This window comes from Magnolia sinica, chromosome 18 (assembly GCF_029962835.1).
Source record: "Magnolia sinica isolate HGM2019 chromosome 18, MsV1, whole genome shotgun sequence".
In the NCBI taxonomy this organism is placed as follows: Eukaryota; Viridiplantae; Streptophyta; class Magnoliopsida; order Magnoliales; family Magnoliaceae; genus Magnolia; species Magnolia sinica.
In genome coordinates, this window is record NC_080590.1 from 15,258,713 (window position 1) to 15,276,479 (window position 17,767).

At 39.0% G+C, this 17,767-nt stretch overlaps 1 protein-coding gene across 4 annotated transcripts in view; it reads left to right on the forward strand.

The window, feature by feature from the left end:
* Positions 1-13,713, forward strand: part of LOC131233441 (cleavage and polyadenylation specificity factor subunit 1) — a 75,343-nt gene extending 61,630 nt beyond the window's left edge. For 3 of the 4 annotated variants that reach the window (XM_058230147.1, XM_058230148.1, XM_058230149.1), the window contains 10 exons: positions 103-884; positions 2,565-2,645; positions 2,732-2,797; positions 2,900-2,977; positions 3,464-3,694; positions 3,881-4,012; positions 4,495-4,671; positions 9,983-10,168; positions 11,042-11,427; positions 12,948-13,713. In XM_058230147.1, coding sequence (XP_058086130.1) covers positions 103-884; positions 2,565-2,645; positions 2,732-2,797; positions 2,900-2,977; positions 3,464-3,694; positions 3,881-4,012; positions 4,495-4,671; positions 9,983-10,168; positions 11,042-11,427; positions 12,948-13,062 — 2,234 coding nt within the window. In that variant the 3' untranslated portion in view covers positions 13,063-13,713. The remainder of the gene's footprint in view (positions 1-102; positions 885-2,564; positions 2,646-2,731; positions 2,798-2,899; positions 2,978-3,463; positions 3,695-3,880; positions 4,013-4,494; positions 4,672-9,982; positions 10,169-11,041; positions 11,428-12,947) is intronic. The other variant, XR_009165245.1, reaches the window with a different exon arrangement.
* The last annotated feature ends 4,054 nt before the right edge of the window (positions 13,714-17,767 follow it).

Genomic DNA, 17,767 nt, shown 5'->3' on the forward strand with positions numbered 1-17,767 from the left:
GCAAATACATGCCACATTGATTATTCAGTCTTTATTTTAATTGAGTTTTATCATGCTTTTTTTTACTCCTCGATGATTCTATTGTCCAAACTCTTTTTGCAGACCCTTCCACATGCACTGTGTCTGTTAGTGTTCCTGCTTCATTTGAAAGCTCAGTTCAATCAATATCTTCCTGTACACTTTATCATGATAAAGGACCTGAGCCATGGCTCCGGAAGGCAAGTAGCGATGCCTGGCTTTCTACTGGCGTTGTTGAGGCAATCGATGGGGGTGATGGATCATTGCATGATCAGGGTGACATATATTGTGTTGTTTGTTATGAAAGCGGTACACTTGAAATTTTGGAGGTGCCTAGTTTTAGATGTGTTTTCTCTGTTGAAAAGTTTGTGTCAGGAAAGACCCATCTTGTGGATACCTACATTCGGGAACTGTCCAAAGATACTCAGAAATTTCAGATCGAATCTGAAGAAATGACCGGCCAAGTTAAGAAAGAACCTACACAGAACATGAAGGTTGTAGAGTTGGCCATGCAAAGATGGTCAGGCCCGTATAGCTGCCCATTCCTTTTTGGTATATTAACTGATGGGACAATGCTCTGCTACCATGCTTATTTGTATGAAGGTCAGGAAAATATGCCAAAAGTTGAGGAAATATCTGCTCAGAGTTCCATGGATCTCAGTAGTACAGGTACCTCTAGACTCAGAAATTTGAGATTTGTTCGTGTCTCATTGGAAGCATTTACGCAAGAAGAATCTTCAGCTGTGGTCCCATGCCAAAGGATGACCGTTTTCAAGAACGTAGGGGGTTATCATGGCCTGTTCCTTTCCGGGTCAAGACCGGCTTGGTTCATGCTCTGCAGGGAACGGCTACGAGTTCATCCGCAGGTGCACAAACTATTCTTTTTCATAGTTAAATTAACATGAAAGCGAAACTCATTTTTACATGAAAGCCAAACTCATTTTTGCTTTCAGTCTGATCATAAATCTTGTCAATTATCTCTCTCTCTCTCTCTCTCTCTCTCTCTCTCTCTCTCTCTATACACACATACACATGCACACACACGCACACACACACACAAAGAAGGGAAAATCATTGTATTACACGTAGGTAGAAGTAGGAATTTGGTTTGTTTCAAATAATTGGCTCTTTAGAAATCTCTCATTCTGGAAGTGTTATTAGTTTCTGTGGGATGGTTTGGGTGGTGGACATGGGGAATCCCCAAACACATAAAATATAAACAGCTTCTGCAAAGCTCTGTTATTTATTTAATTTTCTTTTTTCTTGTCAAAACCTTAATGCTAACATTGAAGATATTTGTGCAACTTCAAATTGTATGCAACAAGTTGATGATATTGAAAATTTCTAAGATGCACCTAAAGTACTTCTAATTTATGCATGGAACAATGACAGCCAACACAATGGCATTCTATTTCAAAATTGCAAGGATTGGCAGAGGGCAATCTGACATGCCATTTTTCTGAGCTTGGTTCCTCAGTAGTTCGGGCCAACGCCCTATTCTGGCATTCTGCATGTGTTCCTTTTTTTTTTTTTTTTCTTTTCTGATACGATCTTCTCTTAAAAGGATGCTCAAGCATGTAATTTAATATATACTCAAGATATCGGTATGACCATCCTGCCAAAAGTAATCCATATTCGAAACGAATAATGATAGTTCATCATCATCATAGCCTTGTCCCAGCTAATTGGCGATGGCTTTACAAAAACTATTTACCCAATCCTTTTTGAAACAGGAATCCTCATGATTTCTTGGTTGAAAGTTGCAATTGGTTGCCAACCTGACATCAGCCTACAACTGGCTGGTGCACTGCTTCCAGGTAGAGTTTCCAAGATCCATAGCTTTAGTTAAAAGAACTGTTTGTATGTGCAGATGAACATCAAAGTGTAAGGCTTGATATAGGAGTCCATAAATTGCTGCAATTTTATCTTTTTTGGAAATTGAAGGGGTACAGTGATTTATATATTTCTTTAATAATTATAGAAACCAGTAAACTATTGTCAAACAACCATTTACTCCAAAAGCTTAAGCTGTCAGAGTGTGCTGTATCAATGTATATTGAGGGACTTTATCACTTCAACACCCCCCCGCACGTGCGAGGTGGGAACTCCGCACGGGAACATATTGACGAAGGTGGAGGGACACTCACACCATAAATAGGCCGGGCTTAATTTCCCGGTCCCTGGGCCGGACCTGATTTTCCTGACCCCTCGTGGGAGAATAATATATTAGCAAGGCATATTTGCTGCTCTCGAGATTCGAACATAGGACCTTCCGCTCTGATACCATGTCAAACAACCATTCACTCTAAAAGCTTACTTTATCATTTCAACAACTATGTCTAGTTCATTCACATCTGAATTGTTCAAAGCATGGGGGTGTCACATATGTTCATGTTAAGCTATATTCACAACATTGTTAACATGGACCAACAATAAATAAACCCACCCTTGGTCATCTACTCTGTCAATACTTGTTTTCTCCCTAGATATTTTGAATAATGTTTTATACGCAAATTATCCTTCTGCTAGTTCTTTTTCTTTTGCAGCTCTGTGACGGCTCTATCGTGGCATTCACCGTTCTCCATAATGTAAATTGCAATCACGGGCTTATATATGTCACTTCACAGGTATTGATTCCTCATTTATGGTTTCGATTTTGTATTTTTCAGAGAACATATGAGAGAAATTGACTTGGATGATTCCTCTTTTCTAGGGTTTCCTGAAAATTTGCCATTTACCTTCTGCATCAAGCTATGACAACTACTGGCCAGTTCAGAAGGTGAGGTCTTTTTTTTCCCTGATATCTACAGAACTGTGCTTATTTCCATGGTTTTGTCAGTATTAGCATTGGTATACTCAATTTACTTTCTGCTATTATCAGATTCCTTTGAGGGGCACTCCACATCAAGTCACATACTTTGCTGAGAAGAATCTCTATCCAATCATTGTATCTGTTCCTGTAAGTGGTCTTGTACATGCAAATATAGATCTAGAAGAAATAATCAGTACTAGTACACTGTGCACATTCTTCCATACAGCCAAAGAGAAAATGATTCTCTCGTGGGACATAAATATGTAATGATCTTCCTTTTTCACTATATCTCTCAATGTTTCATTCCACCTCATCCCAAGCAAAGCTAATGCTTTGGTGGATCACGTGCTAAATATGGGTTCTCTCGCCATTGTTTATTTTTCCAGCCTTCGCCATCCATTTCCTTGACGAATATACCTTTTTCTTTTTCTTTTACTTCTGTAACAAAATTTTCATTGCGGATTTACCTACAAAGTAGTGGTGGTGGTGGCAGCAGCAGCAGCAGCAACAACTGAACTGACCTGATTATCAGGATTCTTACTTCTTATAGATCCAAATGCTAAATTTACTTTACTTTATATACTTTTTAAATGCTGTGGAGTTGTTGTTCAGTTTTTATTCCTCTTTTAACAGGTTGCTAAGCCACTGAATCAAGTTCTTTCATTTCTGGTTGATCAAGAAGTAAGCCATCAGATGGAGCATGATAACCTAAATTCTGATGACCTCCAAAGGACCTACACTATAGATGAGTTTGAAGTCCGTATTTTAGAACCAAAAAAATTTGGTGGCCCCTGGGAAACAAGGGCTACTATTCCAATGCAGACTTCTGAAAATGCACTCACCGTGCGCATGGTTACACTGTTTGTAAGTTTAATCGAGATATTTTTGTCCTTGTATTTATAACTCTTTTCTTGGTTTATTTATCTAGAGTTAGGTACTAGTTTCTAGATCCCTTTTGTAAAACTACAGTCTACAGCACCAATCTGTTACGTTTTGCTTCTCTATGTTATATTTACTTTAGTTTTCTCTTATCTCATACTCTCCTCCCAGAATACCACAACAAAAGAAAGTGAAACACTTTTGGCCATCGGGACAGCATATGTGCAAGGAGAGGATGTAGCTGCAAGAGGACGTGTGCTTCTGTTTTCTATTGGGAAAAATACTGATAATTCTCAAAATTTTGTATGATTGGAACTATTGCTTGTTTCTTTGATTGTCTGGAATTCATCTTTTGAAGGACACTTGCCCTGTGCCAAAATAAATAAATCATTATCATCATCTAAGCCTTATCCCTATTAATTGGGGTTAGCTACATGAATCCTGTTCCACCATACCTTTCTACAAGGGCTGGAAATGCCCTAGCATGAGTTTGGAATGTCATATTGTTCGGATTCATGATCAAAGTTATGGCATAAGTTTGGCGCTGGCTGCCAACCCAACACAACCCTCGATCTAGGCTTGTGACCGGCAATGAGAGCACAAAGCTCCCATGGGCACAATGTAATAGACTATTACATAGGCTGATTACAATCAACCACTATCAAATAGTCTAGTACGTCGGTTGATTGCAATCAACGTGTTCAAAATAAATAAATAAATAATGACCCCTACTAAATTCTTAATTATGCCTGATTCTTTTTTCTTTTTCTTTTTCTTTTGTCCAGATTTCAGAGGTTTATTCAAAGGAATTGAAGGGAGCTATCTCTGCTTTAGCTTCCCTTCAAGGTCATTTGCTGATAGCTTCTGGCCCTAAAATAATCTTACACAAATGGACGGGTGCTGAGTTGAATGGTGTGGCATTTTATGATGCTCCTCCGCTTTATGTTGTGAGCTTGAATATTGTATGTATATCTTTTCCCTTTTTGGATAAAGAAAAGTATAACTGCAGTTACCATTGCTTCTACTTTTGAGCTGTATAAATTTGACCCCTATTCCGCTTTATGTTGTGAGCTTGAATATTGTATGTATATCTTTTCCCTTTTTGGATAAAAAAATATAACTGCAGATACCGTTGCTTCTACTTTCGGGCTGTATAAATTTGACTCCTACAGTTTCCTTGCAGATTATTTTATGTTCTTAGTCAAGTTTTTGAAGCTTTTGTTCATATTTCATTCCCTTTGTTCTCTGCATAAGGAAAAAAGATTTCGTTATGAGAGAACATAGGATTATGATTTGTCACACATGATGTTGTCACATCATACATATATTAAAAAGATTGTTCTCTTGTCCTTTTAGCCTGGTGAAAGGATAAATGCGCTTTTTTTTTTAGTGGTAAGGATGTCCGACCTCCTTAGCTTGGCGAAAGGATATATGTGCCTTTTTTTTCTTTTTCTTTTTCTTTTCTTTTATGGTGGTAAGGATGTCTGACCTAGGGTTTTGTCCCTTATCAAATGTCATATCAAAACGATTCACTTGAACTCCTTACAGATATGCATATGCCATGGCTCTTGGTCCTCATTTATCATCATCGGCATGTCTGCTGCCAAATTTCAAGTCTTGTTTACTGGACCTCTGTGTATTGTATCTGGATTTCACAGGCGTCATCATGCTAACCTTTCAACGTCTATTCATCGTTCTTTGGAATAAGTAAAGCTGGAAATGCACAAGGCTTATACTTTATCTGACCATCCCCTTGCTGATACTTTATCTGACCATCCCCTTGTTAAGCAATTCTATCGCTTGTCGATGTAACTCATCATGTTCTTTATGGTTCATATGATCAGATTTGTAAGATTGAAGAAAAAAGTACAAAATGAATGGAGGAAAAGTACCATGGTACCCATTTATAAGAATAAATGAGACATACAAAGCTGCACTTACTATTATGAGATTAAACCTATGAGCTTATGAGCCATACCATGGAACTTTGGGAAAGAGTGATTGAGCTAAGACTAAGGGATAAGACAATTGAATCAGAAATCAGTTTGGTTTTATGTCAGGGGGGTCTACAACTGAAGCTATTTTCCAACTTAGAAAATTGATGGAGAAATATAGAGGAGGAAGGATCTCCACATGGTCTTTATTTACTTAAAGAAAGTGTACCATAGAGTCCCCAGAGAATTAATCTAGTGGGTGTTGGTTGTTAGGAAAGAAAGGAGTTTGGTAGGTTCTCTTGCAACGACAGGCAAATGATTCAATTTTGGTAAGATATGTGGGTTGGTGAGGGGCCCCTTCAAGAAGAGTTTCCGTCAATTGCTTCACTTGCTTTGGATCAGGATGCCTCTGTTGTGAGTTGCTTTTCTGTTTCCGGTGATTCTGTTGTGTGGTCTCCCCCTTATAGGAGGAACATGGTGGATGAGGGTGGAGATGCTCGTCCGTCTTTTAGAGCGACTCCTCCAAGTGAAATTGGTATCGAGCTAGAAGGATTCGATGTTGTGGCCCGTAGTCAAATCTGGCACGTCCTCCATGCATCTTTCTATAGGTCGCTCACAGAAAATTCTTTGGGTGAGAGGTGCGCGATCACATCTCATGTGTGGTCCTATGGGGCGTCGCCAAAGGTGGTAGCCTTTGTTTGGTTAGGTGGGAGGAAAGGGGTGCTTATCCTCAATTGTTTTATCATGTGTGTGAAGGAATCGGAGATCGTAAACCACTTGTACATCCAATGTGCATTCGCTTGTAAGGCATGGGATAGGTTCCTTGTCCTCTTTAAGATCTCCTGGGTGATGTCGGAGCCTATTGAAGAACTTTTTCTTGCGTGACGGAAGTAAAGGAAAGATGGTGTGGAGGTTAATTTTGTTGGCGGTCCTGTGGGAGTTATGGTGGGAAAGGAGCAACTGGTCCTTCAAAGATGTGAGTGGTTCAGAAGTAGTTGTGTTTGGGAGGGTTCAATTAGATGTTGTTTCCTAGGCCAATTATATTAAAGCCTCCAACGGTAGTGATTGGTCCGTGATGGCTGGGTTGTTTTTATAGCTCTTTGCCTTTCAGTGTTTCTTATTAATAGAAGTTCTTTTTTTTTTAATTTTTTAATTTTTTAATTTTTTTAAATAAAAAGGAGAATAAAGGAAAAAGAAAGGAATTTCAAGAGGATATATTGACATGATCAGGGATATGTATGAGGGAGCAGTAACAAATGTGAGGCGTACTAGTGGAGAGACAAATTAATTCCCAATTACTGTAGGCTTGCACCAAGGGTTGGCATTGAGCACGTAACTTCTCACATTAGTTATGGACAAGTCATTTGCAGGACGAGATCCCTCGATATATGGTTTTTTGCAAATAATGTAGTTTTGATTGACAAGATGAGGGAGTGGGTTACACGAAGCTAGATTAATGGAGGGGTGCTTGAGAATATAAAGGATTTACAGTTAGTCAAACTAAAATACAGTATGTGGAGTGCAATTTTAGTAACAATAGGAGTGGGAATGAGGAATTAGTTAAGGTTGCTTTCCAAGAAGCTTCCCAAATGACAACTTTCGATATCTTGGGTCAATAATTCTTGAGGGTAAAGAGATTGAGAAGAATGATGCCCATAAATTCCAAGCGGGATGGAAGAAATGGAGATGTGCCTTTGGAGTTTTATTTGATCATCGTTTACCACTCAAAATGAAAGGAAAATTTTATGGGATGCTCATAAGACCATCCATGTTTTAGAGAAAAGAATGTTGAGCAGTTAAGGAACATGTTCATAGGATGAGTATAGCTAAAATGAGGATGTTGAGATGAATGAGTGGCAAGACAAGGAAGGACAAGATTAGAGATGAATGCATTCAAGGGAATTTAGGAGTAGCACCAACAGGTAATAAGATGAGGGCAAGTAGACTTAGATGATTTGGTCATGTGCAATGGAGACCAAGAACTGTGCTGATTAGGAGTGAGTTGGTACAAGTGAAGGCTCTAAAAGGGTAACGGAAGGATCCAAGAGAACTTGGGTGGAGGTAGTAAGAAAAGACTTGAAGACCTATGTTCTAACTGAAGTTATGGCACTTGATAGAGTTGAATGGCGTAAAAGGATTCATATAACCAACCCCAATTAGTTGGGATAAGGCTATGATGATGGTAGCATGGCAAGTTCAGTAAACTAGTGCCGAGCACCAAATCTATGTTGTTATATGTATCTCATTGGTGGGAGCTAACTAGCTAATCCCAACACTAAATCAGTAAACTCATGCAATAAGGATGGTAGAGCCTCTAGTTCAAATGTAGGCACTGTTCTAAGTTTTGGTGATATTGTCGATAATATCATGGATATTATTAGTATCGTCGTGTCGGTGATACTGATACCCCAATATATGTCAAGAACTCCATACCGATACCCCAATATATGTCAAGAATTCCAAATTTCTCTTATATCTCACCTACAATATTGCCGATATCAATATTTCATGTATCAATCATATCTCACACACAACCTCTTTGTATAATAATTAGATGTTGATAATATCAACGAAAATTTCGCCGAAATTTATCGGTTTCTGGAAATTGACAACAGGCAAGTGCGTAAATTTAAATTTAAAAATAAAAATAAAAACCAGAGAAATTTCTTTTAAAAAAAAAGAGGAGAATTATTTATTTATTTATTTTAGATCTTAGTTTCAATGTGGAAATTGGCAACTCCTTTTGAATCTCTTTAGATTAAAACTCAGATTTGGGGTTGAAATCGAAGACCGAACAGTCGATGGGCTGGAATTGTGAAAATCAGATTTATTTTATTTTAAAGGAATTCGATTTTTTTTATTTTTTTTTGTTTGGGGGGGGGGGGGGGAGGGGGGATCTGGTTGGGGAGTGGATTTCAATCCTTCTCAAGTTTTTTAGAATAAAATCCCTAATTTTTGGAGAAAATCGAGTAGGAGAAAAATGACGCAAGTACAGTGAAAATGCAAAAACAAAAGAAGAGGAGAAATCACCGATCAAAAGCTTGGTGAAGAAAATATGGTGTTGAATCTATTAAAGGACAAGGACAATGTCATCTTTGTATAGGGCCTCATCATTATGGAGGTTGTGAATCTATTAAAGGACAATGTCTTCGAATGTGTGGGATTCTCATTAGGAAATGGGAAGAAGATACGATTTTGGGAAGACATGTGGGCGGGGAATAAAATATTGAGTATACAATTTCCTCACTTAGCTCGTATTGCTTGAGATCCAAATATTTCGGTTTATAGGTGTTATTCTATTCATGGTGAGGAAGTTATTTGGGGTCCTTGCAAAAGAAATTTGATCGATGAAGAGGTGGAAGAATTGCTGAAGTTGTTAGGCAAATGTCATCCAACATTTTTTTGGTGATATGGTGCTCCTTCCAAGGTGGCCGCGTTTGCATGGGTGGTGGGTAGGAGAAAGGTTCCTACAGTTGACAATATGTGAAAGCGCGGTATGATAATGCCTAATGTGTGCCTTCTATGTTTTAGTGATGAGGAGTCGGTTGATTATCTTTTCATTCTTCGTTTTTTTTTTTTTTTTGAACATATTATCTTTTCATTCATTGCCTCTTTGCATTAAAGATGTGGCCAGGCTTCTTCAATCTATTTGGAGTTTCATGGATTACTCCAAGATCGATTGATCAGTTTTTCTTAGGTTGGCATGGAGGAGGGAAGAGTAAGATCGGGAAACAAATTTGGCATTTATGCTTATTAACAGGCCTTTAGAGCATTTGGTTGGCGAGAAATACTCATCGCTTTTGAAATCAAAGGGGCAGCTTCCTTTAAGTTTTTAATAGGGCAAGAATGAATGTAATTGAGTGGGCGAATGCAACTGATATTCTTCTTGCTGCTCATTTTCCAGTCAACTCTCAGCTTTTGTTTCTTTAAATTTGCGCGACTTGTCATCCTTTAACAACCAAAGGGTGATTTAAGTTCCATTTTCCATAAAGTGTAAGTATTCCTGCAGTTATGTATGGCTTCTCAACCATATTCCCAGTGAGTTGATGTTTTCTATGCCACAAAGGCTGAGCAAGTCTCATTTTTCCCATGGTTTCATGTCAGTGTGAGTAAAACTCACTGACTGCACCAACTTCAACTCATGACCAGCCCCGCTTGACGATCAGTCTTGACCAACTCATCACCAATTTTTCCAGGGAACATGCTTCTTCTTATTTATTAATTTGTGTTTTAATCTTTGAATTACTTTATGTATTGCGTTATGTGTATTCTATGTTACAGAAGCATCTTGGTACTTCATTGGCAATGTCTAAATATGCTAATCATAATATGCTTTCAGGTCAAGAATTTTATCCTGCTGGGTGACATTCACAAAAGCATATACTTCCTCAGTTGGAAAGAACAAGGTGCTCAGTTGAGCTTGCTGGCAAAAGACTTCGGCTCACTTGATTGTTATGCCACAGAATTTTTAATTGATGGGTCTACCCTGAGTCTCGTAGTCTCAGACGATCAGAAGAACATTCAGGTGAGCTCCTTTTTCATCATCTTGATCTTTTATTGATCAAATGCAACTTTTTGCAGAGATCTGCTTGTTAATCAAATCACTTTTTTTCTTATTGGTATTGTTATGTTCTGCAAATAGCATGTGAGGTAACCTTGGGAGCGTCTAGTATAGAAGCTGACAGTTGTTTGAAAGTTACAGGGAATCAGCTTATTTTTTCATACTTATATAAAAAACTAACTGCTGAAGCTGATGAAAGCCCGTGTTGTAAGGATGAGCTAATTGAGGGGACTATATAAACTGTAACTGAGACAGCATAACTTCAATGATCATCCCGAGTTAACCTCCCTCACAAGCATACACCTTAGTGCCAGTTTGTACATCTGCTATTCTGTGGATTGTGGGATCTGATAATCCATGCATTCACAAATTATGGGAGGAATGTATATTCCATCCACGAAAACATGGATTGCTTGGACCTCAGGTTTGTTTCACCTGCTTTTCCTACCCCAATTGGCAAAGGGATATCTGCTTACTGTTATGCAACCTGCAGACTAGGCAGCTGCCAACTGTCCCATCCATGAAACCACAGGCATCTGAACATGGCCTTATCCTTTTGATGAGCTTGGGTTTTGTGAATATGCTGTGATTAAGAATACTGTTGTTCTTATTAGAAATGAAGGACAAGTTCTTGCAAGTAATTCATATTCCTTATGAGAGATGTGGTGTTCTTGTTTCTCGTATATGGTAAATTGTTTGAAGCAAAGAAGCTTCTTCTCTGAAAGTCCTCAAAAAGATGAAGAGGCTATCATCTGCTCAAGAAACATGTTTCTTTGGGAAGAAAATCGTGGCTTTGTTTGATTCTAAAAACTGGTTGCAATTGTATGTGCTGTGCAGATATTCTATTATGCACCAAAGATGTTGGAGAGTTGGAAAGGGCAGAAACTTCTATCTAGAGCTGAGTTTCATGTGGGTGCCCATGTGACAAAGTTCTTTCGCTTACAGATGCTCCCTACTAGCTCTGATCGAACCAGCTCAGCTCCAGGCTCTGACAAAACCAACCGGTTTGCCCTTTTATTTGGTACTTTGGATGGGAGCATTGGCTGCATTGCACCTCTTGATGAGCTCACGTTCCGCCGGCTTCAGACACTACAGAGAAAGCTGGTCGATGCCGTTCCCCATGTTTGTGGTCTGAATCCCAGAACTTTCCGACAGTTCCGCTCAAACGGCAAGGCACATCGACCTGGCCCTGATAATATGGTAGACTGCGAGCTGCTTTTCCAGTAAGTGAACCTGTTCCATCTTCCATTTGTCTACGAAATATATGTTCCTTTGTTGCATACAAGATTTTGTTGACAATAACTTATGAAAATGGCCTACTTCCTATCATTGAAAATTCTTTTGATTTTTTGCAAAATGATTGAATGGCACTTTCTGATGGCCTCTTTGGCTTTTGTGCTGGCACAATTTCATTGCCCCACCACACTTGAAACTCATGATGGATTGTGCAATCTCAGGCTGCAAGAGTTCTTTTTTTCCCCACCTCAAATTTCTTTTTTCATCGTCATCATCATCTAAGCCTTGTCCCAACTAATTGGGGTTGGCTACATGAATCATTTTCTGCCTATTCCACTATCAAATTTAATTTTTTCATAGATATTATCTTTATCGCCACATGAATCCTTTTCCACCTATTCCACTCTATCAAATTTCTTTATTCATAAATATTATCTTTATAGCCGACCCCAATTAACTGGGATAATGATCATAGATATTAAATTAGCTGCAGGCCTGTATGGATGATATTTTATTTGTCGGTAATTTATTGCTGATATATGAGGAGACTTCCAGTTGATCTTACCATTCTGGCAATAATGCATTGCTGTTCTTGTATTTGTATTTTCTTTAGAAGATAACCAATCAATGTTCCAAATGAGATGGAGCTTGGAGGCACCACAAACAAAACTGCTGTGGTGGATTGGGTGTTTCAATCATATTTGAATGCCTAGTTTGAATATCTGTACCATTTGGAAACGCGGAAGCATCTTGGCTGAGCTTTGCATGGCTTGAGAAGTCATTTAGTTGATCCAGGAGTTGTTCCTGGTCTACCCTCATGTGCAAAAGACTAGGTGGTTGAATCCCTCCCTCCCATCTGGACCGCGGATCATAAGATCCAGCATGATTTTATAAACAACATACAAAGAAATGATGGACCTCAAAACACGTAGGTGAATAAGCTGCTCTCTCTCTCTCTCTCTCCTCTTTTTATGTTAAAGTAACATTCAGTGCCTTTGTTAGAAATAGATCAATGAAAAATGTGCAAGTTAGACAAACCCACAGTACATGCCATTTGACTGGCTTGGTGAACTGTGCCAAGTGCATTCTTGAATCCTATTGCCATCCGCTTCATTTTTCTTGATTTCATTATTGTCCTTGTTTTCCCAATCCCTGCGTAATTTTTTTAAAAATCCTTTTTATAGATTTTGTAATCTTCCTTTGTTTTTCCAACACTAAATCAATGTAACAGTCATTGTTCACATGAATCAACCACATCGATGCCGAAGTGTCATCATTTTTATATTGTATTGCTATACTTGGCTGCTTCTTTTTTTGGCATGACTCGCTTATTGACCATATTGACCATGACCATATTGACCATGGAGTTTGTGTCACCACTTGCATGAGTTGCATTGATTTCTGAACCATGATTCTGTGGAGAAAAGGAAAAAATCTATTCCCAATCCTTCAATTCTGAAATACTCTGTACCCTTTTTTAATCTATCTGCTTTCATGCACTGAACAGTTACAAAATGTTGCCATTGGAGGAACAGCTGGAAATTGCTCATCAAATTGGGACCACCCGTTCACAAATCCTGTCCAACTTGAATGACCTTTCTCTTGGCACAAGCTTCCTGTGACATTATTCTGGTTGTTTATTTTCATCTTACCAAAATCGTCAGCAGTATTTGATGCAAGTTCAGTAAAAAATGGCACACTGTGCTGGCCTGTGAATGATACCGCTAGCATCTGACCGCAAAACTAAATTTGCATGATTGCCATTCAAATGGTATCCATGAAGATCCCATTTGCACCTTACGCCAAACTTGCTGCCTGTGAAGAAGCTAGGTACTCGTAGGAGTTGAAGGAACTCAGTCTTTACAGCTGATTCTGGTCGTTTAATGGTATGACAGCTGTCATGGAATTTGGTTCCTGATGACAACATCTAGCCAATTCCACCGTGTATTAACAAGATACGCTGTGTATTGGTTTAAGCAGCTCAGCTTGCTGGAGATGCATTGCCACTCACATTCTCAGGGCCATAGCACTGACTTCCAAGACTGAACTCGAGAAATTTCATGGTTCTGCTTGTAAGTTGTAATTGACTGGAAACAAACAGTATCTATTTGGCCCTTCTCTTATATTTCCTACTTTGGTTTCTGTACTGCTTGCAGAAGTCATCAATAACAGTAGCCTACAGTTGATGAAGTTGCTGAAGAAGCATTATTACATTAAGTACTGACTGCTGTATTGACTATCTGCAGCACATCAATTCACTAAACATTCTGCAATATGCTAAGCTTCTGCTGTTATCTTATTTTGGGAATGAGAATGGATTTGGTGAGGCCACATGCATGCAATTTGGTTGGTTCAAATAGGTGGTAAAAGAACCATGTGATGTGCAGTTCCTGCTTGGTATTTGCACCAGTCAACTTGGGTGTGGCTACTTTCCATAGACCATCACAAACTGGAAGAAACACCAAACTGCTCTTGTATTTTATTTTATTTTTATTTTTTATTTTGTGACTTGCTGTGGATGATTGAAATGTCCCATTCTTCTGAAACACGATGGAATGGTGCACCCAGCTTTCAAAGAGATGAATATGTACACTCTGATTCATAACAAAAATAACCTAATATATTGAAGCTTTTTTTATAAAAATAGCACTAGCCTTTTTCTTCTTTCTTTGTATAGGGATTGATATCATGGACTTTCTTGCAGCTTGCCAATATAAGATCCTTTTTCCTTTTTTTTTTGAAACTGTTGAAAATTGCCAGATACATTGAACTAGTCAAAAGTAGCCAGAAATGCAATGATATTTGCCCTGTGATAGGATGCCCTATCGTATTGTATTGCATAATTAGTTCAAAGCAAGAGTGCATGACCAAATCAAATTAGTGTATTTAGCATTCCTAATCAAGTTAATCTTAAGATTGCAGCTGCATTACATTTATGTTCAACTTGTCATCAAAAAGAAAAAAGAACAAAAAAAAAAAAAAAACCATAATGGCAATTTGAAGCCTAATCTGTCAATGTGACTACTGTTGGAGCTAATTGCAATTTGATCATTTCTGCGTTATGGATTACCAACAATCCAATTCAAACGGTAGATCCATATGCAAGGTTGGCAATCATGTGAAACTGGAAATCTTCATCTTCGTGATCAGCAAGCGAACAACCCAATACAATGTGCTGAAATCTACTTGATACACCATCAAAGTGACTATATCCTGTAAACAGAATTTCAAAAAAAAAAAGAGATACATTTGGTGATGTACCGATTAGTCGGCAGGTAAGCTGTGACCTTTAGATGGTGGCCTGCTTTCGATGTGATATGTTGAACTTTTAAGGGAAGCGTGTGTGATGAGACGACAGGGAGGGCCACATCCCCTGTGAGATGTGGGAAGAAAATGGGCGGGTTGATTGTGTTGGATTTTTGGCGGAGTTCTTACATATGATTTGAAGAGACACTGCATCTGCGTGCCATGGAAGCGCATGTGTGGTAGGGCATGCGCGTGTGGAAGGGGTGGAATGATGCGGTCCTCCACGCAGATACAATGATGATTTCCACGTGCACACGGGTTGATGAACAAGGGTGGAGGAAGGAAGGAAGGAGCATCTTCGAGGTTGCAGTGTTGATTGGGACCATCCCTTTCGGGGTCTGTCCACATAAAGTGGAACATCTTGCTTTGTTTGCAAGATGAGATGGAAGCATCTAGAGCGTGGGGAGATGGAATGAGAGCCATGGATGTAGGTCCTTCATGCGTACCCTCCTCATCATGCTTATCTTTCATTTATATACAATAAACATACTTATGAGAACCTTGTTAATCCCTCATGCATGTGTTTACACATCAATGCAAATGGGCCCACCTCGAACGTGTAGTAAGTATCCAGCCTGTGTAATTGGTGGGCTCCCCCTGTAGATTACTTGGTCCGAAAATCCAGCCGGTCCGCTCATTAAGTAGGGAAAAAGATTGTATGGTATAGAGTATTAGTCCAACGGTTATGTATTTGTTATGTGTTTGGTGTGCATGTGTAGCTGACCCGGCAAGTGGGTTGGAGTGATTTTAGGACCCATGTCATCTGCAGGGTGAGCCCCACCGGTTGAACGGCTTGGATAATCTCCACGTTTGTAGCATGTAGATAACCGACGTGTGTGATTAGTAAACATGGGATATAAGCGTCTCTAATTCCAGTAATAGTGGGATCCAAGTAATGCAACAAAGGTCCCTATCAAGGTGGAGACGTGAGTGGAGGAGGGCTAGCCAACAGGGTTCTCCATATCCCTCCCTTTTGACACAGAAAAGGGACTCTCTCATTGCTTCATGGGTTTGAAAGTCTAAAGGGTCTCTATACATGGGTGGCCCACCTTTGCCTAGCAAAACTTGTCCACGTGGACTTCCAAATTCCGGACACAACTGGCCAGTCCGTCTCAGTCGAGCATTAAGTTCAGTCCCAGCAAATCAATTCTTGAGTTGGTGGCTTGTCTTGACGTCAGCGTCTCCGATGCTGTGTGTGGCCCACCTCCAGATGAATGCATCTTTCAGAAAGTGAATGCGTGATTGACAGGCCCGTTACAGGAGCGGTGGGGATGGAGATTCAGGTGGCCAGTGGCACTGGTCAATGTGTCGTTGGCATGGGTTTTATTTTTATTATAATGAGAGTTATTGCAGTGAATGATATGTTTTCATCTTAAAAGAAGCTTCATCATGTTTGAATTGTGGTGAAGAAAATCCTATTTAGGCGGTATTTCCCGAATGTGAATTTCTCTCTTGACAACTGCCCACATACAGGGACAATCTTTCCTGCCTATGTAAACGGTGGGCCCCATCATGAAGATCATTCTTGTAAAAAATGCAGGCAGATGAGTACAATAGGTGGGCCGAGTCAGACCGTCGGCTGTTCATTGATTCTAATGGTGCAGCCCATCTGAGGAGTGGAACAGCCTGACTTTTTTCCAACTTGATCTTCAACGTGGGCCATACCTTTTTCACGGTACGGATGACCTACGCAAGTAGCATGTCCGCGGAAAAGATCAGCTGTCTTCTGTCCACTTTGTGAGGAGCCCAAGACGTTTTGAGTGCACCAACCAGCACATGGGACCCTTTTCTTCTTCTTTCGTGCAGAAAGGAAAAGGGTTCCTTGACTTTCTAGCACTGTGCTTTGACTTTTCAGTCAGCGATCTTGGTACTCGGAGAATAACTATTTACTCTGGCAGAGCTTGAAGGTTGATGCGCGGGCAATACACATGGTCCCACTTTTTTCTCTTTTCTTTTCTTTATTTATTTATTATTATTATTATTATTTTAATGATGGCCCACTTCATATGGATAGTAAAACAAAACTGCTACTAATGTGATTAATTAAGCGATTGTCCGATATTTATTGGTCGGTGGATATCAAAATTTGCCAACCGTCTGAATCCAGCAAAAAAAATAAAATAAAAAATACTGTCCCGAAATCAGAGTATAAAACTGTTCAAAAAATATGATTTTTGGGATTGTGGTCTATCTACAGTGGGTCCTATAACTTGGGCAGTTTAATTTGCGTTAACATGCCACATTACAATTTCTCAGCACCTGCCTATCAATCATCCAACATTGTCTGAGCATATATCAAATAACTCCCCAGTATTCAAAACCAAAATAAGATTGGGAACGATTGTTTTTCATAAGTAGGAAATGACCATTTTTCACAAGTATTCAAAACCAAAATAAGATAGGGAACGACCATTTTTCATGAGTATTCGAAACCAAAATAAGATTGGGAATGGCCATTTTTCATGAGTATTCAAAACCAAAATGAGAGATTGGGAATGACCATTTTTTATGAGTATTCGAAACCAAAATAAGATTGGAAGTGACCAATATTTTTTCACGAGTATTCAAAACTAAAATAAGATTGGGAATGACCATTTTTTATGGCTCTCCTCATGTTCATAAAACATTGTTTTGCTTGGTTACCTTTTCAAAATATCTTTTATGTATAGTTATGAAAGAACTACTCAGTGCTCGTTTTTAGATAATGTATTGCTAGCCGATCAGACCCTCGGAGACACATACACATGATGGATTCATTGGATTATTTATTTGATTATCTGATGTATGATTTTATGTGTAGATGTGATTATTTTATACATGAGATAACGATACATGCATATGTTATAATGACATGGTCAACACAATGAGGTGTTATCTATAATTGTTGATTAAAGGCTTGGTCCACTTCTTTCATGGTTAGTCGAAAGTTGTTGATTAAACATGATGATGATCACAGGTGTACATAATAGTTTTGCATGATGCATATGACTGAAATCAACATAATCAGCCCGGTACCCAATG